General features: G+C 47.0%; 2 protein-coding genes across 9 annotated transcripts in view; one reads left to right on the forward strand and one right to left on the reverse strand.

Annotated features, from left to right (window-relative positions):
- Gnal (G protein subunit alpha L) overlaps nt 1–3,375 on the forward strand; it is a 140,254-nt gene extending 136,879 nt beyond the window's left edge. Inside the window, exon 12 of the mRNA NM_001191836.2 lies at nt 1,726–3,375. Within this exon, the coding sequence (NP_001178765.1) occupies nt 1,726–1,872 (147 nt within the window). The 3' untranslated portion in view covers nt 1,873–3,375. The remainder of the gene's footprint in view (nt 1–1,725) is intronic.
- An 818-nt stretch (nt 3,376–4,193) lies between these two features.
- Nucleotides 4,194–22,326, reverse strand: Mppe1 (metallophosphoesterase 1). Of its 8 annotated transcripts, none has more exons than NM_001108435.2 (11): nt 22,069–22,326; nt 20,526–20,609; nt 17,173–17,555; nt 13,046–13,154; nt 9,600–9,703; nt 8,727–8,801; nt 7,050–7,158; nt 6,847–6,915; nt 6,647–6,769; nt 5,944–6,084; nt 4,194–5,041 (listed from the first exon to the last, which is right to left on the reverse strand). In NM_001108435.2, the coding sequence occupies exons 3-11, from the start codon at nt 17,442–17,444 to the stop codon at nt 4,859–4,861; spliced, it is 1,185 nt and encodes a 394-aa protein (NP_001101905.1). In that variant the 5' UTR covers nt 17,445–17,555; nt 20,526–20,609; nt 22,069–22,326; the 3' UTR covers nt 4,194–4,858. The 8 variants fall into 8 exon arrangements, with proteins under 8 accessions (NP_001101905.1, XP_006254943.1, XP_017456488.1 ...); XM_006254881.5 differs by having other exon boundaries at nt 6,847–6,912; nt 22,069–22,206; XM_017600999.3 differs by having other exon boundaries at nt 4,194–5,298; nt 22,069–22,206.
- Nucleotides 22,327–22,540: the final 214 nt, after the last annotated feature.

Below are 22,540 nucleotides of genomic sequence, written 5' to 3' on the forward strand. Positions count from 1 at the left end.
CCAATGCAACCAATCGATTCACTCCTTTTGTTTTGCTTCTAATGAAAAACAGATGCAGATGGATCGGGTTCAGTGAGAGATCTAGGCTGTTTGAAGTTTGCAGATTCAGTCTGATAGTGACTCACTCCCTAAATGTATGTTGACCCAGACAGGCATAAGCCAATAAATTATAGAAGAAAACCAGTTTCTATCCCTTCTGTGTGTACTTGTTCTATATATACTGGCTAAATACCCTACTTGGTACTTAAGGGCTAAAACGCATTCATGTCTGTCTCTAAGCCTAAAAATGAGAAACTGGACCAGGGCTATGGCTCAGTGGTAGAATATACTGTAATGTTTGAGGCTCTGCGTTTCACCCTAGCAACAAACATACTTACCATTTATTCTTACCCCTCTGAGAAGTTTCATAACCAGGTAAACATTTCCCCAAGACTCTGGCCGTTGTCCTAACAGCTCCCTCTTTTCTGTGTCTCAGGATGCTTTGCAGACAAAAGACGTTGGGCAGGAGGCCCTGGAATCCTTCCAGTGGCCACGTGTAGTTAGAACAGTTAGAAAGTTGTGCATGAATTTGTTGGGGCTTTGGGGGAGCTGCCACAATCACCTCCCAGAGACAAGCATCCCACAGATGAGAGACCTAACGGATAGAAATGCTTCCTCACAGCTCTGGATGTTTGAAGTCAGGTGCCAGCAGAGGACCTAATCCTGAGCTCCTCTTCCTGGCTCTGATGCTGAGGCCGCTCTTCTTGGCCCATAGATGGCATCCTCACTTTGCGTCCCCGTGATCAACATCTGCATGTCTGTCCTGGCCTCCTCCCCCTGCAAGAGCACTAATTATGTGGGACTCAAGGTCAAGCTAATGACTTTATTTAACCATAATTGTCTCTTTAAAGATCACCAAATGTAGGCGCATCCTGAGGCACTGGAGGGTTCGGATCCAACATAGAAGTTTCAAGAAGCAATTCAGCTATACCTTTCTCTAGCCTGTCCCATGTAACTTCACAGATGGATCATGTGTTTCCCAACTGACAACAAACTTTTCTCCAAGACAACACAGACACACACACAGACATACACAGACACAGACACAGACACACACACACACACACACACACACACACACACACACACACACACCAGGCAATATTCTGCTGCCAGCCAGGGTCACCTGCTGTGTGGAGAAGGAAGACGTATGACTGAGATGCAGCCCACCACATGTGGATACTTAAATAAATTAGTTGCATGAGGTGGCACAGGCCTGTGGTGAGGCAGGGGGATGGCTATAGCTCTGGAGTTCAAGGCTGGCATGGGCAATATAGCTAGACCATACCTCAAAATAAATATAAATTAATTAAAACTGAGTTAGAGATCAGCTCCTTCCTTCCCCCTATCCCAATGGCAGGCAATAGTCGCAGTAGCTACCACATAAATGGATAGGATATATTTCCACTAGCTGAGTGATGTTCACTAGAGCAACATAGACAGAGGCCAGTTCTGGACATGTTAGCCTACCTGACCCTCCCCAAGGCCTACACTGCATTTCAGCTCAGATCCAGTGCCTATGGCAAAGACAATCTTGTCTGTCCTGGCACATGCTTGGTATCTAGAGAGTTTGGGAAGGCAGCAGCCCATCAGCCTTTGGTTCTCTCTGGGCCCTAGATAAAGTGTCCCTTAAGCTTTCCCATTTGATTGGGCCCTGTCATCCTAAACATAACATTCTTTTTACAGAGGATCAGCACAGCCACGGGTGATGGCAAACATTACTGCTACCCTCACTTCACCTGCGCCGTGGACACAGAGAACATCCGCAGAGTGTTCAACGATTGTCGTGACATCATCCAGAGAATGCACCTCAAGCAGTACGAACTCTTGTGAGGGCCACCCACCCACCCCTCCTCCTCCTCACTGCTGCCTTTCCTCCCTCTTGACCACCCCATGAGGCAGCATATCCCCCTAGCCTGCGTGTCTGTCCACCCCGAGCCAAGGTAGGGAGTAGTGAGTGTCTAGTGTCATCGGACTGCCGTCTGTCCTGTCCTAGGTATGCCTATGTGTGACCACCAAGCCTCTGGCTACCTCTGTTCCCCAAGGTTTGGTTCTGTGACTTTGTTTTCACTGGACAAAACAGCCTCCCACCACCAATTTGTATCCCCGTATCACCCTCTGGGTGGTACTGCAGTGGATTTTCTCTGGGTGGGAATCTATTTATTCTTTGATGGAATGGTTGATGGGTTGAATCATCAAAGACAGCTTGGTGAACGGGGGAAATACATTGTTTTCAAGTTATCAAGCATGATCACAAAACTGTCCGGACAGTGCCACGCACTTGGTTTTTCCCTTTATAAAAGGTTGGGCTACCCAGTGTCTGCCCCTTCTGGTCTGCATTGGCCCAGGGCTTAAAGCAGATCCACGTCAGCAACAGAAGACGAGGACCTTTTTCAGCCACAGTTGCAATGGCTATAAGCCTTGGGCATTTGGGTTAGAGCACTTCTGGGAGCCTTTTACACTTGGGCAGAAAGCCGGCCACATTCACTACTAATGGTGTCCTGTCTATAAACAAGGGGTCCTCTACACCTTCCTGATAGCTGGGCATAGTCCTTCCTGTCTTCTTTCTGTTGTTGCTTTACCAGACTGTACAGACCACAAGATGTACTACTCTTTTCTGTGGCTACTCCAGAAGCCTCCTTGTAGAGTTCCGTGCCTTGGTGGCGGCTATACCTGTAAGGAAACGTGTCCCTCCTGTGCCAAGCAGCCTGCAGTCCACACAGCCTGCTGCTTCACAGTGGGGAATCAGTAGTATCTGCCCATCTTAGGATATTTTTATCAGGTTGGCACTTATGGAAGACTCGGTGATTTTAGAATCATCCACTTTACCAGCAGTATCTTCCCAACACTGAAACTGTTGCAGCCACCCGCTTTTACTGCTCCAAACCTGAGCTGCTGCACACATTGGGATGACCCGCTTTCAAGGCTTAAATTACAATCAATTCTTTTTTCAGGGTTCTAAGGGGTTCCCCCCCACTCCCCTCTCAAGGTGATCAGTTTTCAATGACCCCTTCAAGTTCTGTAGTCAGGAGCAGGCCAACCATCCCTTAGTTAAGTTCTACACACAGGCCACCAAACAAGAAACCGGTGGTCAGAGGAAAGCACAGGGGTGTCCATGTTGTATATGGCTGAGGACAATAAGGATGATGTCATCTGAAGATGAAATATACAAAACTACTTATTTATTATCTGTCTCTCTATTTGCTAGGGATGAGCCCAGCACCTAGTGCATGCTAGGCAAGCACTCTACAGCTAGTCCATATCCCCAGCCACAACTCCAGCCCTCACAAAAACCTTTATTTTAAATATAAAGACAAAATAAATGGCTTCTCCTCACATGTGTAAGATCTGCGAATACAACCTCAAGTTATGGTAGGACACCTAGAAAACGACACAGCACATACTGTCTAAGCCTGAGGCTTTGGGGGTCATTTCTCTTAGGCTTAAAGTTACCTGTAAAGATGTCCCAAGTTAAGTTTCTAACAGTACAGATAGGAAGGAGTGACAGCCTGCAATTCTCCTTATTGTTGCTTTAAGTTTATTCCGTAAACTGGCATTGTAGAACTCTCTAAAAACTCATCCTGGCCAAGATGTTCTTCCGAGAAAGGGTACAGCACTTTCCCCAGCTCCTCACCACTGTCTTCTGGAACCATTCCCTAGCATTGCATAAAACTTCCCTCTGAAGCCAGGCAATGAGGGTGCACACCTTTAATCTCAGCGCTCGGGAAAACAGACAGGCACATCTCAGTGTTCGAGGCCAGCCTGGTCTACAGAGTGAGTTCCAGGACAACTAGTGCTTCACAGAGAAACCCTGTCTCAAACAAAACAAACTAACTTCTGTCTGAACCAACACATGAAATGACAGCGGCTTTCAGTTCCCCCTGCACTCTCAAAGCAAAGCAAGAAGAAAAACTTGCACACACACACACACACACACACACACACACACACACACACGTGTGAGGTTTTATACCACAGTGTGCATTACTACTCTACAGTTCCCTGCTGACTGAATGACTATTGAAGAGTTTCGTTGGGGCTGAATGTGTAACTCTGACGGAGCACATGCTCAGCATGCGTGAGACCTGAGATCAATCAAGAGAAACGAGATATAAATAAAATCAAATCATTAGAAAAGAGCCAGACTCCTTAAGTAAGAAAAAGAATGTGTTTTATCTGACAGAATCATCACACCATTTGTTTTTTAAATTCAAACATCCATGTCCTCCCTGATTTTTTTTTTCCAGTTTTAATCATGAAGCAGGCATCGAATTCGGATGCGATAAACATGGTTCCCTGGAAAGAAAGTTACACGTATCTAAAAATCTGGTTCCATTAGCACAGAAAGGTGAAAGCCTCCTTGGGTGCCTCTCACTGACTCTGTACTTTTTAGCATATAACTCCATGATCTATAAGGAACTGAGAGTCACTTCATAGAAGAACAGAGATGACCCAACTTTTAGGAGCACACACAGCCTCAAGTGTACACCAAAGCTGCCGGTCCCTTCCTGTGTGTCATGTGTGCAAGTGGTAGAGTCCATGATATTTACATACCATACGGGTGGAACCTTTGATTATACACACATTTCATACAGTGAAGAGATGGGTTTGTTGCAGAGTACACGTTCCTCTTTACAGCATTGAGAACAGTACGGTCAAATGTTTATTCTGTAGTCGCTGCCATCGGTGGTTCAGAATCCCCATGATGTTCATAAGAGCCACCAACGTTTGCTCTCCTCCGTGACTCACAGGAGCCCCGCTGGAAGTCCTACACCTGTGGCTTTGATTCCCATGACCGTACGCGACAGTCGCCCGCTCCTCACCTTCTCAGGTGCGACCTGCACAGTTTCCAACCAAACAGGAAAGATGAGGGCAGACGCTCAAAGTGAGCTAAGATGAGGACCAGGAGGAAGGCAGCCGCTGCGCAGTACGTGGTCAGCACTGTGTCCTCGCATGGGAGGTAGCACTTGGAGAGAGCGTAATCTCTGGATGTCAGGCTGCCCTGGGGGAGGAATAGAAAGTTTATGCTGCAGGGTAAATCCCAGGCAAGAGTCTGACCTAGAGGCTGTCTTCTAGGTTCCCTCCTGAGGGTCTGGGAGGGAAGAGCCCTCTTTACCCAGGACCAAGGGGCTTCAAGCATGCCAATCACCACAGACCACACAGGCACTGGCCAAAGGAAGAAGCCAAAGATAGGCGGGCTTGGGAAGAAGGTCTAGTATGCTGACCCCTCCATTAAAATCCTCACACAGTAGAGAAGCCCTGGAGGGAAAACAAGAAGCATCAGAGGAACAAGAGAATGAACGTTTCCCTGCCAAGGGGTATCAGGGCAGTCACCCTGTGCCCAGAAGTGTCTCTGTACCTCCACGGGTTCATCATTGCAGGCAGTATGGGATCGAGGTAGCAAATGTTTTTACCTACTTGAACTTAAAAGCACACAGAGCCCACCTCTTTATAGGAAAGAACAGTAGCCCTAAGACTGGGTGCCAGAACCCATGGTAGGTGTTTCACCGTGTCCACACCTTTCACCTTGGAGACTCGGTGGTACCATGTGCCTGACACACTTATATCTATAATTATATTATATTAGCTATAATCAGGTCTGCTAACGAGTAGACAACTGTTTCCTTGGAAACAAACTGGCACTTGCTGGACTCCACCTCTGCTCCTCAGAGTCTCAGCCCTGAAGCCACATTCTGCCTATCGGCCGACAGACGGACGGGCGGTCACAGACAGACCGGACAACTAGAGATAGTTGGTGGGTGTATCCACCCAGAGCACAAAGAGGGCGATTTATTTCTGGCTTTTGTGTGTGTTTATGGATTGCATCCAGTAAGTAGCTGATGACCGTGGTGAATTTCAATACCCAAGAGAGCTTTCAGGTAAAAGTAAAAAGGTTTACGTTACCATGATGAAGCTTGGGTTGTTTCTGTTCCTCCAACTGAAGGATGGGACGCTCACCTCGGGCGCTCCTCCGGGATGGAGCACCTCGCAGGCACTGTGCGTGTGGCCACTCAGAATCAGACGAGGCCGTAGCCACCACAACAGCTGGCAGCCAAGGAGACGCAGGTAGGCAGTTAGTGCTCTGACAGGCAGTGACATACCCACGGCTTTGCCAGGACCACGGCCTGCACCATCGTTCCCTTCAAACACTGATCCTTAAGGCTTGTTTTCCCTCAGGTTCCTTACTCCTAGGCAGCCTTAGGATTTACTTCCACATTTAAGATTTATGTATTTACACTTTAATGTGTACTTCTACATTATAATACGTAAATGTTATATGTTTTGTATACGTTTCTTAAATATACGTATTTGAGAGGGTACATTTCTAATCAAATCCCCAAGATTAGACTCTAGATTTCATTTCCACTCAGTGCATTTAAGTCGATTTTTAAATTGCTAATGTAAAGATTAGCCGAGAATGTAATTTTCACTGAGATTAGGAAATAGTGGATCTACGGAAGAAGGGAGAGGGAGCAAACGGACCGAGCAGAAATGTGAGACAGTGTCAAAGCCCTCTCCCGCTCTCTGCAGCTGGTAACCACAATGGCCCTGTGTGTCCACTCACTGTCCCCATGTGACACTGGCATGAGGTCACATCACCACATACCTTTTGTGAGGCCTCCCGGGAAAGAACATCATATTTCTCCTCAAAGGGGACGCTCCTTTCCTCTGGAGGAGCTGCATCTTCACCAGAACAATTAGCATCGCTGGCCCGGTAGAGCGGATAGTGCTGTCCAAATGAAGCTGACATCAGTGATGTTCTCAGAAGCGCTGGGTGGCCGCCCTTGGCCCCCTCCCCCTGCTCACCTGCAGCAACACGGGGGCAGACAAGGGGAGCCGTGGCTCATGGTCACACTGGCTGGATCCCTGCACCTGCTGGTCAGGAGTCACCTCGTTACCTCATCAACTCCAGTGGTTACCACTGGCAGAGGGAGGAGGAGCTAGATGACTAACAGCCCGTGCACCTCACCGTGCAGCCTTTGGAAGACTTGAGCGCAGAGGTCCCCTACCTCTTGGGAGCAATTCAGTTTACGAGAGATCTCTCTGAGTTCAGCTTCTGCTTCAGAGCATATGGTACAACCATCCCCTTCCATTGCGACACTGTTGACCATGACAAAACTGAGGCAGACAGGAGCAGGCAGAGGTCAGACCACTTGGACCCGTACATGTAAATGTCATCCCATTGTCCCCATGGGGATATCATGCATACATAGTGTAATGAAGCCCAAGAACAGCTTAACCACAGCTAAACTGTGAGTTCATTTCGGTGAAACAAAATAGCGCCATATCCAAGATACGATAAAGCTGCGCTCAGTTCTGTTACTCCAAAGGAAACATGGGTCCAACTTGTAACTGGTAGGAACTCCTACATGAGAGAAGCCATGGGGTCTGACTAGCTCTCAATGCAGCATCCAGTTAGAAACATAACCTTGGGCAAACTCCTGAACCTGTGTCACCTGTGTAGGTGTGGGTAAGACCAGAAAGTCTACACCATCAGCTAAGTGCCAATAGGTGCTGAGGTGGGCGTGGAAAATCCATAATCGAGAGTAAGGTTACCTCTGCCTTTGTTACATTTTTATGAACCCCCCCCATGAAAATATGCTTTTATTTCCCGTGCTTGTAACCACCTAGGCATGGGAAAGGTACCTCGGCATGCTTAAAATGCACACAATTTTTGGTATAAGGAGCTGAAGTGGCCGGTGTGTAAACTCTGGAGCACTGCAGTTAGGCAGAAGTGACTCAATGACATCAGTCCTTTGGCTAGGCGGGAAAGGAAGGTACTGCTGGAGAGCCTGTCCTCTATCCCACCCCACTCCCAAAGGGTTACGAAAATGGACCGATGGTGGAAACACCCGAGATACAGTCATCACCAGATCTTAGGGTGAAGGTCTCACTACAGTACAATCAGCAGAGTTCTGGGACTAAAACAGAAGATGTTCCCTCTGCTGTGTGGACCAGGGCAAGGCACACAGCCAACACACAGCCAAAAAGGTCTAGAGAGGCCCTGCTTATGATCTCATGGAGGTGGGGGCATCCAATGACCAGACGAAGGGTAGATTGTTCTCTTCGAAAGGTCAAGGCTGATGAACTAGGAAACAGAGCTACAGAAACACCTGGATACACCTGGTGCCAAACGCCAGCATACCATACCTATCCAAGTGACCTTCAAACAGATGGATGGCCCAAACACATTTGGATTAAATGAATGGATGCTCCAGGATGTACACAGTGGCGTGTGCCTACAGTGCCATCTCAGGAGTTTGCCACTGTGAGGGCAACATAGAAAGATCCGTCTACAAACACAAACCCAAAGGAGTCACAAAGGCACCTTTATCTAGAGTGGGCTGCTGAATGTATGATATGTGGGACAGTATAGCTAGAACGTCAAGTCCACACCGAGTGGGCGGGGTTGTGCCACACCCACACTGAGTGGGTGGAGGCAGGCTGACTAGTTCATTGTGTTCTGAGTTTTTCCATCAGTTCCCACAGTGACCATCAATCAGCAAGCAAGGTGGCTTTAAAGGTTAGCTTTAACACAGAACACAGGTCTAACCGTGTCAACCACCTTTGAATGAGAGTGGATTTGAGATGGCATAGTTCAGTGGAAGGGTCGTAGGCTCTGAGCTTCACCCCTCAGCACCTCACTAAAAAACCAAGTTTCATCTGAATTCATAGCTAATACTCACTTAACTCCTTTCAGAGAGAACAGCCTTTCAGAGCCGAACACTTTCTCAAATCGATTTATCCTGTATTTACTCATCCTGTATCCAATTATATAAAGAAACATATTTCAGGTCAAGCTGAGTTACCATGAACATGAAAAATAACTTCCATAATCTGGCGTTATTAACTGGACCCGGGCAACTGAGGGTCGAAGGTCAAGTCTGCTGTTTATCATGGGAGGGGCAAGTAACTTAACTCCCTGGGACCCCGGTGGAACAATAAGTAACAGCACAAGAAAAAGGGAGGAGTTATGGTACAGAAAGTACTTAAGGTGACTGTCACATGAGCATCATAGCACACTACAGTATGAGCTAGCAAAGGGTATGTGGACTTGTTGTCTGACTTCTAAAATAGTCTGACACAAAACGTACATTTTAATCCAGAGGTTGAAGGCAGGGAGGTTGCAAGTTTGAGGCTGGCCTGAACTACATAGTAAGACTGAGTCTCAAAATAGCCAGTGGAAGTGACACCTTTAATCCCGGCACTTGGGAACAGAGGCAGGCAGAGTTTGGGGTCAGCCTGGTCTACACAGTGAGTTTCAGTCAGCCTGAACTATATGGTGAGACCCTGTCTCAAAAACAATTGGTTAATTAACTAATCGTTACATTTTAAGTTAGTTCTCTTCACAGTACATACAGCTCATTCAGGCCAGATATCTGTTAAAGGTGCCAAGATTTTTATTCCTTAAGGAGCCTCCATTTCAGAACTTAAACCTTTGATGGAAAGCAGATTTCCTCAGTAAAGCACAAATAAGGCTTCCCCCAAGTCTTAGCAACTTTAAAATACCGATGGTTGAACAAATGGCCTCTGGGTGCACTTTTTCACACGCTACTTACTGGTAGTGGAAGCCAATGTCATGGTTGCCAATGACCACCTTGAGCTGCACGTGGCTGCCGTGCCTGAACATCCTCTGAAACCTGTGCAGGTCGTCGGCCCAGGCCTAAGGGGAAAGGAGCCACAGCTGAGGACTTTAAACCCTCTCCCCTCCGCCAGGAACAAGACCCTGCCTTGACTGGAGAAGGCACACCTGCCCCTACCCTCAAGACAAAGTTTTAATTCTTTCTTCCAAGACACCCATTAGCAGCTGTGGTAAACAGTGGAGTTTGCCACCGTAGGTTGGGGAATTTTCCACTTAGGGACTCCCTTCTCAGGGAAGCCAGGAGGGTGACTTAAGCACGGAAAAGAATGTCCGGAAGAATCATGGGGAGCAGGGTTAGGTTTAATTCTTTTTAAATGTTTAGATTCATTTGTTTGTTTTATGTAGCGTTCTATCTGCATATGTGCCCACAGGCCAGAGGAAGGCATCAGATCTCATTGTATTTGGTGGTGAGCTGCCACACGTTTGCTGAGAGTTGAACTCAAGACCTCTGGAAGAGCAGCCGGTGCTTTTAACTGCTGAGCCAGAATGAGGCTTACTAGTGTCCGCATTACAGATTGAAGAGAAGGCACTGAGGAGAGGGCCTGCAAGACACTTGAAAGCCATGGTTTTGTTATTTTTGAAGTCATGTTGTACACAGTATGGAGTTTGCAGCAAGGCTCAAAGATTAAGTTTTTAAATTAGGTAAAAATAAACATGAGCTAGTTTACACAGTTCTCATCTGGAAGAATTTCCATTATCAGTTACGGGCCTGCTATAATTCCAACATCCCAGAAACTAACGAGGGAAGATCACCTGTCAGTTGATGTTTTAAGCCATTAAACTAACTTAAAGGGGGTTGGGGATTTAGCTCAGTGGTAGAGCACTTGCCTAGCAAGCACAAGGCCCTGGGTTCGGTCCTCGGCTCCAGAAAAAAAAAAGAAAAAAAAAACTAACTTAAAATGTTTATACAGTGAGTTTCAGGGCAGCCAGGGCTAGACCTGTCTTAATAAATAAAAATAAATAAACAAACAAACAAACAGCAGAAATTTCCTTTTGGGAATGAAATTATAAGGTAGATTAGGAAGACTAGTGTTCAGGTTCAGTGATAAAAGGAAGAAGCTGGTATCCTGGTTTGTTTCTACTGGGATAAAACACAGACCAAAAGCAACTTGGGAAGGGAAGGGCTTTTTTTTTTTCAGTGTACAAGTTACAGTTGTTCATCAAGGGAAGCTAAGACAGGAGCTTGCGTCAGAGACAGGAACTGAAGAGTCAACCACCCAGGAACAATGATGCCTGGTTTGCCTCCAAGCACAAACTCACCCTCAGCTACTTTTCTTATACAACCCAAGATCCCCTGTCTAGCAGCAGCTCTGCCCACAGTGAACCACCCCCACCCCAAGTGCCCCCCCCAATCATTTAGCAATAAAGAAAAATGTTCCCAGGGCCAATCTGATGGAGATAATGTCTTTTCTTTTAAAGATTTATTTATTCATTTTATGTATATGAGTACACTGTCGCTGCCTTCAAATACACCAGAAAAAAAGACATCAGATTGTGAGCCACCATGTGCTTGCTGGGAATTGAACTCAGGACCTCTAGAAGAGCAGTCAGTGCTCTTGACCGTTGAGCCATCTCTCCAGACCTGAGATGACATCTTCATGTCTCTATGGTTTGTGTCAAGGTTCCAAAACCTAGCCAGCACCATAGGGTTAATTGCATGGGTCAAGTACATTCTGATCCTAGGCGAGGATGGTCCATTTACCGGTTTAACATTCTCATTGGAGGGCTGGGGATTTAGCTCAGTGGTTAGAGTGCTTACCTAGGAAGCGCAAGGCCCTGGGTTCGGTCCCCAGCTCCCAAAAAAAAAAAAAAAAAAAAAAAAAAAAACAAAAACATTCTCATTGGAGAGCTCCAGGGAACACAAGTCTTATCTCTTTGACAGTCCTTCCTGGTTTTGTCAGTTTTAAGTTTTTGACTCTCAGTCCATAAGAGGTTATTGAGGAGATGGCTCTGCTGCTCTTCCAGAGGACCTGGGTTTGATTCGCAGAATCCCCGTAGCAGCTTACAACCGTCTACAATCTAGCATCCTCTCCTGGCCTCCAAGGGCACTGCACATACATGGTGCAGGCAGACTCATACGTATAAAATCTTTAAAAGGGAGGAGGAGGAAGAGGAAAGAGGGAGGAGAGGGAAGGAGGGGGAAGAGGAGAGAGGAAGAAAAGGAAGGAGGACGAAGACGAAGAGGAGGAGAAGGAAGAGGAGGAGGAGGTGGAGGAGGAGGAGAAGAAAAGGTGATGATGATGACAACGATGATTGGGGACCACCACAACATGAGAAATTGTATTAAAAGTTTAAAGCATTAGGAAAGATGACAACCACTGGCTTTTATGTTCCCACATATTTAATTATAAGAAACATTGCAATGGTTAAGACAATGGGTGCAAAGCTAGTCCAGGCCCTCTCAAAAACTATTTTACATTTTAGTTACTTATTTGTGTCAGAGTTGGTTCTTTCTTTCCATCTTGTAGGCAGCAGGACACCTTTCTCCACTGAGCTCTCTTTTCAGCCCCAAAGATTTTCTTTTAAATGCTTTTAGGCTGTTCTGGCAAATGCCAATGGATTCATGAATATTTCCCAACTAAAAACCCCTTCCTAAAAGAAAATCAGTGGCTGGGCATTTTTAAATGAACAGAAAAACAGTCCTTTTCCTTTGTTTTAAGACCGAACACTCGGATGGCTCTCACCTTTATGCAAAGCTGTGCATCATCCCCACATCTAGCAGCCGCCTCAGGCTCCAGATGCAGGGGAACCTCCCTGTGGCTCCTTCGGCATCTCCCACTCATAAGAAGGGAGAGTATTGTACAGTGGTAACTAATTCCCACAACGTACAGCTAAACAGGGGGATAAAGCTAGAGGCTGGACCGTAGCTCAGTGGTAGAGTGCTTGCCTAGCACGCTCAAGGCCCTGGGTTCAATCTCCCGTGTCTCCAAAGGAAGAGAAGTGTATGAAGTTAACGGTCCCTCTCAACATGTATACATGTTACAGGTGAAATAATACTCTCTCGCCTATGCCTATTTCTACTTTTCCTTAGGAGGTCTTTGGACTACACTCCAATTATATAAATAATGTCAGCCTAACTACATATTTCCAACACAGATAAATAAAAGCTTACCCGGCCTAACACAAGACTAGCATTGAGCAGGAACTCTAAAGATCTCCAAGATAGGCTGTATTTGAGGCCTGGGGAGCAAACAAAGGGCCTCACACATATTAAACACCCATCCCACCAGTGAGCGACATCCCTGACCATAGGACTATACATTCCTGTCTTCAGAACTAAGAAAAACTCCCAGCTCCAGCCACTAGAGCGTCACGGACTGCCAAAGTAAAATCCCCAAGGCAGAATTAGAACCCAGGTCTTACCTGGGCGGAGCTCCACTTCCCTTCATCAAAGACGTCTCCCAAAATGAAGACTACTTCTGGTTGCAGCAGCCACAGAGCTGTCTGAAAAGCTCTCTCCATTTGCCACTCCCTTGAGAGGGAAAAAAACAAAAACAAAACCAAGTCTGTTTCTTGGGTGAAGGAAGCTACTTGAGCCTCCTCAGCCATTTAAAAGGTGAATTAACCTGGTGTGTGGGGAGTGCAGCTCTTTAATCCCAGCGCTCCAGAGGCGAGCAGATCTCTGTGAGTTTGGGTTCAGCCTTGTCTGCATAGCAACTTCCAGGGCAGCTATGACTACATAGTAAGAGCGTGTTACAAACAAGTGAGTTAATTAACTAATTAGCAAAGCCAAATTTAAAAAAAAAAAACAAATTAAATGCTCTTATTCTTTTTCTTCCATGGCTTTGGAGCAACCCACGGATTTGCATCTGATCAAATTTAGGGAATTTTAAGGCTGCCTTCTCCCATCCTCAAGTACCCTGAAGCCATCAGTCAGACAAGAGAACCTTGGATTTGAAAGGACTCAAGAAGATGGCTTGCAGTCTAAGATTCTTTTTTCTTTTTTCTGGGGTGTGTGTGTGTGTGTGTTTGTGTGTGTGTGTTTGTGTGTGTGTGTATGCACGAGTGCACACACCCACATAGTGTTGGACATGCAGGTTTTGCTTCTTCCTTTTTTTGTTTTTTTCAGGCATGCAGGCTCTGGAACTACAAACTCAGCTTGAGCTTTGCTTCTTAAAAAGACCTCAACCTGAGAGCAGAGACTGAAGGAATGGCCATTCGGAGCCTGCCCCACATGTGGCATATATACCAAAACTAGATAAGATTGATGAAGCTAAGAAGTGCATGCTGACAGGAACCGGATATAGATTTCTCCTGAGAGACACAGCCAGAGCAAATACAGAGGCAATACAGTCAATACAGTCAAATACAGAGGCAAATGCTAGCAGCAAACCACAGAACTGAGAATAGGACCCCTGTTGGAGGAGTTAGAGAAAGGATTGAAAGAGCTTAAAGGACTTGCAACCCCATAAGAACAACAATGCCAACCAACCAGAGTTTCCAGGGACTAAACCACTACCCAAAGACTATATATGGACTGACCCATGACTCCAACTGCATATGTAGCAGACAATGGCTTTGTTGGGCACCAATGGAAGGAGAAGCCCTTGGTCCTGCCGAAGTTGGATCCTCAGTGTAAGGGAATGTTGGGTAGGGGCGTAAGAGAGGGTGGACGCGGAGGGGAACACCCTTATAGAAGAATGGGAAGGAGAGGGGAGAGGGGGCTTATGAACAGGAAACCCAGAAAGGGAAAAACATTTGAAATGTAAATAAAGAAATATCCAATTTAAAAAAAAAAAAAGACCTCAACCTCAGTGTTACAGGGAAACAAAGAAAGAAATTGCAACAGTAAATCCAGTCCATTTCAGATACCCATTGATCACCCTGAAGGTGAGTTCACACCCACATGAGAAGGTGTTTGGTCTGACAGGCAATGGCTTACATGCCCAGCACTATCTGTTGGTAAGTGGCACCTGGAGAATATTAGCACTCTGATCCCCAATTTCTTCCTTAGTAATAAAAACTAAAAAGAAAAAGAAAAGAAGGAAGGAAGGAAGGAAGGAAGGAAGGAAGGAAGGAAGAAAGAAAGAAAGAAAGAAAGAAAGAAAGAAAGAGAGAGAAAGGAAGGGACTGGAGAGATGGCTCAGTGGTTAAGAGCATTGACTGCTCTTCCAGAGGTCCTGAGTTCAAATCCCAGCAACCGCATGGTGGCTCACAACCATCTGTAATGGGATCCGAAGCCCTCTTCTCATGTGACTGAAGACAGTGACAGTGTACCCACATACATAAAATAAATAAATGTTTTGAAAGAAGGTAGGAAGGAAGGAAGGAAGGAAGGAAGGAAGGAAGGGAGGGAGGGAGGGAGGGAGGGAGGGAGGGAGAGAGAGAGAGAGAGAAAGAAAGAAAGAAAGAAAGAAAGAAAGAAAGAAAGAAAGAAAGAAAGAAAGGAAGAACGCACTGTTGCCAGCATGGGAGTGGGTTCCTGTCATGGCAAGAAGACCATGAGTTCAAGACTAACATGAACTACATAGAAAAACTGTCTTCAAAAAAATTAATTTCTTTACTAAAAATAGAAAGCACCCACTTTTGAGGATTAAATTAGGCGGTGCTTGAAGAATGGCAGCAGGGCACAGGCACATGAGAGCCCCGTGCTCCTCAGTCTGCCCCTCCTCTTTCCTTGCCAACTCCCCCAGAATCACTGTCCTACGGATCCCCTCCCCCATTGGCACAGGCTTTGCTCCAGGATGTCGCTCCTCTAAAGAAGAATGCTATTCCCTACCCTACAGAAATAAAAGAAAGGTCTTTCTGTTTTTAATCAGAGTAACTTTGAGACCCCGAGTATTTGATCTACATTACTACTTAAAGGTTTGTCCTTCCAGAGCCAGAGGTGGCCCTGTGTCAACACATCAGTGCCACAGCCCTGGAAGATGAGAAGGAAAAAACTACCCGGAGGGACTGAACTCACCAGTCTCAGTCAAAGCCCAGGAAGTACAGCCTCTCTACTGGCCTTCTCTACTCACATCCCCATTGACCAGAGCTCTTTGTACAAGAGCCTGGCAGCCACTCGCACTTCTTCTCTCCACGTGCCTCTTTCTCCCCACACTGGGAACATCTATATCCTTCCTGCACACTCTGCCAACCTCAGGTTCTGCGCCTGCAGCATTCAGAGGATACCACCTCTGCTCACATTTTAGAAAACAACTGAGCCGTGGTAAGGAGGGTTACAGTTGGATCTTCAATGTCCCCTGAGAGCTCCTATGTGTCAGGTCTGGTCGCCCACTGATGGACTTTGGAAGTGGTTGGATCCTAAGGGTTTGAGTATCGCCAATATAGCGAGTCTGGAGTGGATTCCTAGTATGACGGAATTATTGGGAAGTGTGACCTAGCAGGAAGGAATGGGCCAATAGAGACCTTGTTCTTGGCCCCTTCCTGTCTCTCTTTCTGCTTCCTGTCCACAATGAACTGAGCAACTCTGTTCTGTAAACTCCTACCCCATGACACTCTGCCTCACTTCAAGGCCAGAAACAGGAAAGCAGGCACGGCTGATCTGAGTCAATGCAGCCATTAACCAACATAAACATCTCTCCTTTTCACTTATGTCAGATATTATGCTAAGTGACCTGATATAAGCCAGCCAACCACAGAAAGAAAGGCTGTGTGGTTCCTCTTATATGTAATGGCTGTAGTAGCCAGGTTCACCGAGGCAGGAAACACAGTGGTGGCTTCCAGGGACAAGGGAAGAGAGGCAAGTGAGAACTTGGTGCTTCGTGGGGACAGTTGCCGTTCAAAAGGAAATCATCTGGGGGGGGGCGGGGTGGGTAGTGGCAACAGCTGCGCAGGAATTTGAACGTGCAGATGCCACTTTGAGTGTGTGCAGAACCCGATGGCGATAGTAGGTGCTGTGCATTTTACATCGGTTCAAAGTATAGAACAAGAAAAGCTAGCAAGTGCAAAAACAGATTAAGCCGCCGCAGGTCAGAGTTGAAGAGGCAAGGCCTCACCCATTCTCAGGGAGACAGGCACACACCTGCCTCATGCCTCTGGCTACGCAGAGGAGTCAAAAAAAAAAAAAAAAACCCAATATATTCAACTCACATACCACCAATACAGATCTGTATCCTCCTGCCCAGGGACCACTCCCTCATCCCAGAGGGTGTGTGGGTACCTTCCTCACACAGCTACGGATTCCTGTACTAAACAGTAACTGACACTGAGGCAGGACTCACAGACTCACCAAACTCCCAGAACCAGTCAGCAGCCCAGACCTGTAATTACAGGGCTCTGCATATAATAGATGCTTAAAAATTAGTAGGAGAGGGGCTGGGGATTTAGCTCAGTGGTAGAGCGCTTGCCTAGCAAGTGCAAGGCCCTGGGTTCGGTCCCCAGCTCCGAAAAAAAAGAAAAAAGAAAAAAAATTAGTAGGAGAAAAATTCAAACCCCCACATGTCCTTAAAAGGAAGCGTGGCTGTAACTGGAAGCTTCCATATGGAGAGAGGGCCATGACTTCCCGCCTACCAAATTCCAGAGGGATTCCCATCTTCCCTCCTTACCTTCGCAATTTGTCCAACCAGTGGCCTCTTATCTCCCCAAGTAAGTGAGTGTCAGCCAGAAACATGGCTTTCAGGACAGGCTCCTGCCTACCACCACGGGCTGGCATCTTCACCTCAGGCCAATGGCACCGAAAGAGGACCAGGTAATAGATGAAATATTCACAAAACAGGAGCACAGAGATAACAACGACTGTCAGTTTCAACAGCAACACTCTCCTCCTCCTCAACAGGTGGAAGTTCTGTCTTCTCAGCCCCCATCTGACCAGAGCCATGTCTCCTGCCCAGGAGTTGCCGGCAGTTGAAGAGAATCAAGTCCATCAAGAACCCACCGTGGAAGTCTGAGAGGGTTAGTAGTGGAGACGGCGCCCAGTCCCAAGCTGTACCTACAAGGAAACAGGAAACAGAAATGTGATTGTACATGTTTCCACCAAGATGGGTTTGCCCTGCAAATTAGTGTTGAAAGTCCAGATGTCCTTCTTTCAGATGACCTGATGTGCCAGAGCTTTTCCGGAGGATGCTCAGAATGTTTCTGTGCTCATCCTGAATCTTGGCTAACTTTGCACCCTGTGAAGGAAGCAGTGTGTTTTTGAGACATCCGAGTAGCCCAGTTGACAACTTCCCCTCCTAGAACCTTTCTCAGAAAACCCACAGCATCATTGTCACCAGAGGGCAACCCACTATGGCCGCCTGCCCCCTTATCCCATTTACTGATAATCCTCCTCAACTCTCTAAGACCAAACTACAAGTGCCAAGGGACCAGACTCATCATAGACTCTATGTCTCAACTAGGGACATCTTTCGGTGTGGAACAATAGCATGAATAACAACAGGGACAAGGCCAGGATGTGGATGAGGAAACACAATTCTCACATTGAGAGGAATAAGAGATAGCTTATTCTAAAGCCAAATATGTCTGACCACAGCCCAGGAACCCCAAATACCACATTCCAATGTGGTGACAGTTTCAAAGGATTTTATAGAAACAGAACAAAGACACTTTTAAAATACATCGGTGGGAGCATCAGGTAAGTAGACAGCTGAAAATCTGATGAACCCCCTTCTGTCTGTCGGGTTCATATGTTATCTGATGACATTCTTAGCTTTGGGGTTCCTGGAAGTCATGGTGTCTGTTCTTATGCACATCTGGGTGTTCTGCTGCTGTGAAGAGACACCATGACCAAGACAACTCCTATAGAAGAAAGCATTTAATTAGGGGCTTGCTTGCAGTGTTAGAGGATTTTTTTTAAAAAAAGATTTATTTATTTTATGTATATGAGTACACTATTGCTATCTTCAGACACACCAGAAGAGGCCGTTACGATGGATCCCATTACGGATGGTTGTAAGCCACCAAGTGGCTGCTGGGAATTGAACTCAAGAAGAGTGGTCAGGGATCTTAACCTCTGAGCCATCTCTCTCCAGCCCCCATTATTAAAGGATTCACCGTGATCACCATGGCAGGAAATTGACAGGCACGGCACTGGAGCAGTGGCTGAGAACTTTACATTCTGATTGGCAGACAGCAGGCAGAGACTGGGACTGGCCTGGTCTCTGAAACCTCAAATCCCACCCCCAATGACACACTTCCCCCAACAAGGCCACTTGTCCTAACCTTTCCCAAACACTTCCACTAGCTGGAGACCGAACATTCAAATATATGAGCCTCTGGGAACTACCATGTACTCCAAAGGGATTTAACTGAGAGCCAAAAGGCTGTTAGGGCAAACATTTAAGGGACTAAGATAATATGGTTCTAGGTCTATAATATTCCAACTATCCACAATTGTGGATCAGACCTGTAGAATGTTTAATGTAGGGATGGCTCCCCGGCCCCACCCCCACCCCAGGGAACTTCAGTTAGCAACATGAACCAGGGCTAGCCTAGGAAACAGGATCTGCAACAATCCTCCGCCTACGCCCTCCCTGTGTCGCTAGTCCTCGGTGGATGCCAACAGTGAGAGAGCAGCAGGCTCCATCCGTCGCCATTCCTCTGCCCCGTCACACTCGAGACCAAGGACACTGAGGGAACAGCACCTGTGTGGCCTTGTTGTGGAGTCTCACTTGGCTGACACTCCTCAGAAAGCTTCCGTATGTCCCAAGATGATGAAATTCCTAAATGTCAACTTGATAATTACTCCACGGCACCCACTTCCTCTCACTAGAGAACCCTGTTTGAGCAGGTGTGACTAAGGAGCTATGGGTAGGAGCAAGCATGGAGAAGGAAGGCGGGAGAGCAGGTGTCAGTGTAGGACAGACCTCCAGCTTCGCTGCGCCAAACTCAACACAGTCGCTGACCCAGCTCAACCTTCTCCAGTGAACCCACTCAGCAGGTCCTAACCTGTAAGCTCTCGATGCAGTCAAATACACAACACAGCAAAGGAGAAAACTCTAACCCTGCCTTCAAATGTCTGCCTTCTCTCCTCAGAGGAAAAAAATAACAAACTCACACCCATCTGATGGGAGGATCCTTAGAGGCAAGGAAAGAGAGAGGGACGGGGAGATAGAAAATGTAAAGGGACCAGAGAGCCCACTAGCATGCTACTGCTGCTCCATATTCTTGTGAGGAAAACCTTAGGACCATGTAAATCAGCTTTCCAATATAATATAATCATGGGGGCTGGGGAGGGGGAACTTTGGTTGGTGGCTGTAATTCTAGCACTTTGGAGGGGCTGAGACAGAAAGATTGCTCTAAGGATTTCCTGGACGATGTGGTGAAGCCAGCTGGGGATACAGAGGAACAAACATACACTTGGATGACTTCAGACACTAGATCCTTAAACTAAATCCCTTCCTTTTCTTCCTACACTCAAACTTCCTGAACTCCTATTTCAGTATTGTCCAAGTACTACAGGCAAAAGATGCCCCTACTTCCCGTAGAGATAATGGAAAGGGGGAAGACTTCATTCTCTCCCTAGACATAGCATCACCAAGGCCACTATGCCTTTTTAAGTCCAAGAACTGGAAAGAGAAGTGCCCATAATCCTAGCAGTACTCAGGAAGCTGGGGCAACCACAAGTTCAAGGTCAGCCTGAGCAACTTGGTCTAACTCTGATTCAAAATAAAATTTGCAAAGGCCTGTGGGTTTTCGTCAGTGGTAGAGCGTGTGTGTGTGTGCCTAGTTTGTACCAGGTAGGGTCGTAATCCTAACTCTGGTGTGTGTGTGTGTGTGTGTGTGTGTGTGTGTGTGTGTGTGTGTGTATTTTCCCGAAGATGAAATTAAGGGCCTCAAATGCTAGGCAAGCACTTTACCAAACCCTACAAACAGAGGGAGGGGGAGAGAGTGGAGAGAGAGGGAGAGAGACAGAGAGGGGGGGGGCTCCTTGCTTGACCAGAGAGTCAACAAACCACCTCACCTTTTAAAGAACGCTACTCCTTGGCCGAGTTGGGTGCCAAGACTCCAAGTTGACATCTGCATTCCAAAATCAGACAACAAACATCTAAAATAAAACAGAAAATGTGTTTGTTTTGTGTTTGATGCTAAAATAGAGTTTATTTAGTAAACTATTAACAAGCGACCTGACTGTACAAGTGAGAAGCAATGTTTTCTTTTTTTGGGTTTTTTTTTTTTTTTTTTTTCAGGAGCTGGGGACCGAACCCAGGGCCTTGCGCTTCCTAGGTAAGCGCTCTACCACTGAGCTAAATCCCCAGCCCCAATGTTTTCTTTTTTTAACTATGTCATCCACAACCTATTCTTTCTAGGGCTGTGAATGTGGCTCAGTGGAGAACATCTTTGGTTCCTCATATCACAACGAAGTCGTCTTAGTTTGGTTTCTATGTGAACACCATAGCCATAAGCAACTTGGGAGGCAAGGCTTTAGTTGGCTTACATAGCTCAGGTTACAGTCCACTGAGGAAAAACAAGTCAGGAACTCAAGGTTATCCGGAGACAGGAACTGAAGCAGAATCCATGGAAGAAAACTGATTTTTCTCCCTCTGGCAGGCTCACTTTGCTTTTATATACACCTGCTCAGCGCGCCTCCGTGGGTGGGGCCCTACCCCACCAATCATTAATCAAGAAAAATACCCCCACCGACTTGCTACCGACCAATCTGACAGGGATGAGGCAGTGTCGCGCTTTCTCAATTGAGCTTCCCTCCTCCCAAACATATCTAGGTTTGTGCCAAGGTGACAAAACAACCATCATGCTTGTATGAGACATGCAGGGCACTGTTCTACCCTGCCCAACACACACTAATTGCCACCATCTACATCTGTAAGCAAAATAGTTTTCTTTGTTGGCTGATTCTTAACGTCAAAGCTATCATCGAATATTTAGACCTGCCTCCAAAAGATCATAAAAAGTAATACTTCAATGCACCTCTCCTGGTTGTTTATAATTTTAAATATATTATTAGCACAATCTCATCCATCGCTATTTACATGTGAAATTTTATATATTAAGTATCTTCTAAATGATGGGTTTTTTTTTTCTTTTTTCAATTTGAGGAGTAACTGAGATAGCCCTACACCCCTCTCTGTGAATGTTTCTATAAAGCAGTTATTTAAGAGATTTAACTTGCTGAGATACAAGAGCCATGAAGTTTCGAACACTTAAAAAGAAACCGCAATTGACCTTTAAGTGTACGTATGGCAGGGCCGCAGAACCCACTCTTTCTCCTTACTTTATCCTTGCGCCTTGCTGGGCGCAAAGCGTGGAAGCAAACACTCGGGAAGCCCCAGGATCCCCAGGTCACCCGCCCTGGGACCTCGATGGCGGCCATGAAGGACCTCGGCTGGAGCTGCAGCCCCAGCACTGAGCAGTGGAGCCCGGGTGTCAATCATCTGAGAAACCCGGAGCCCTCCAAAGGCGGCGCCCGGTGTCGTGGAACTGCAGCTGCAGGAAGATCCGCCGCCAGTGCCTGGGAAGAGCAGACGCAAATAAAGATGGAAACCTACGCGGGGCTGCGGTGGCCGGCTCGCGAGAGCCATCCTCCGGGGACCGCCTGCGCCCTTCCCCGGGCCTGGGACCGCGGCGCCTCCGAGAAGTCGCTGCTACACAGGGCGGCGGCAGGAAGGAGCCGCCAGGCGTGGGTGGGTGGGTGATGCGCGAATGGAGGACCGGCTCGTTGGGGACTGAACCGCGCGCCCGAGGACCGCGGGGCCTGCGCGCTGCACAGCGGCCACCGTGGCGCCCGCTGCCCCGCGCCCTGCGGCCAAAGTCCCAACCGCGGTGGCAGCTTCTCGGGAATCAGTCCAGGAAGCCGCAAGAGCCCTTCCGGCCCGCAGTCACGGGCCTCTAGGTCTTCTGTCTTTTGTCATCTCCTGAGCCTGATGAGGTGTCTTTTTGGAAAAAGTCCTCAAGGAAGGCAGCATGTGTAAATGAGCCGGTTATTGTGGGGGTTTCGTTTTCTTTTCAGCGAGCAGAACG

The sequence above is a fragment of the Rattus norvegicus genome, chromosome 18 (assembly GCF_036323735.1).
Source record: "Rattus norvegicus strain BN/NHsdMcwi chromosome 18, GRCr8, whole genome shotgun sequence".
NCBI lineage: Eukaryota > Metazoa > Chordata > Mammalia > Rodentia > Muridae > Rattus > Rattus norvegicus.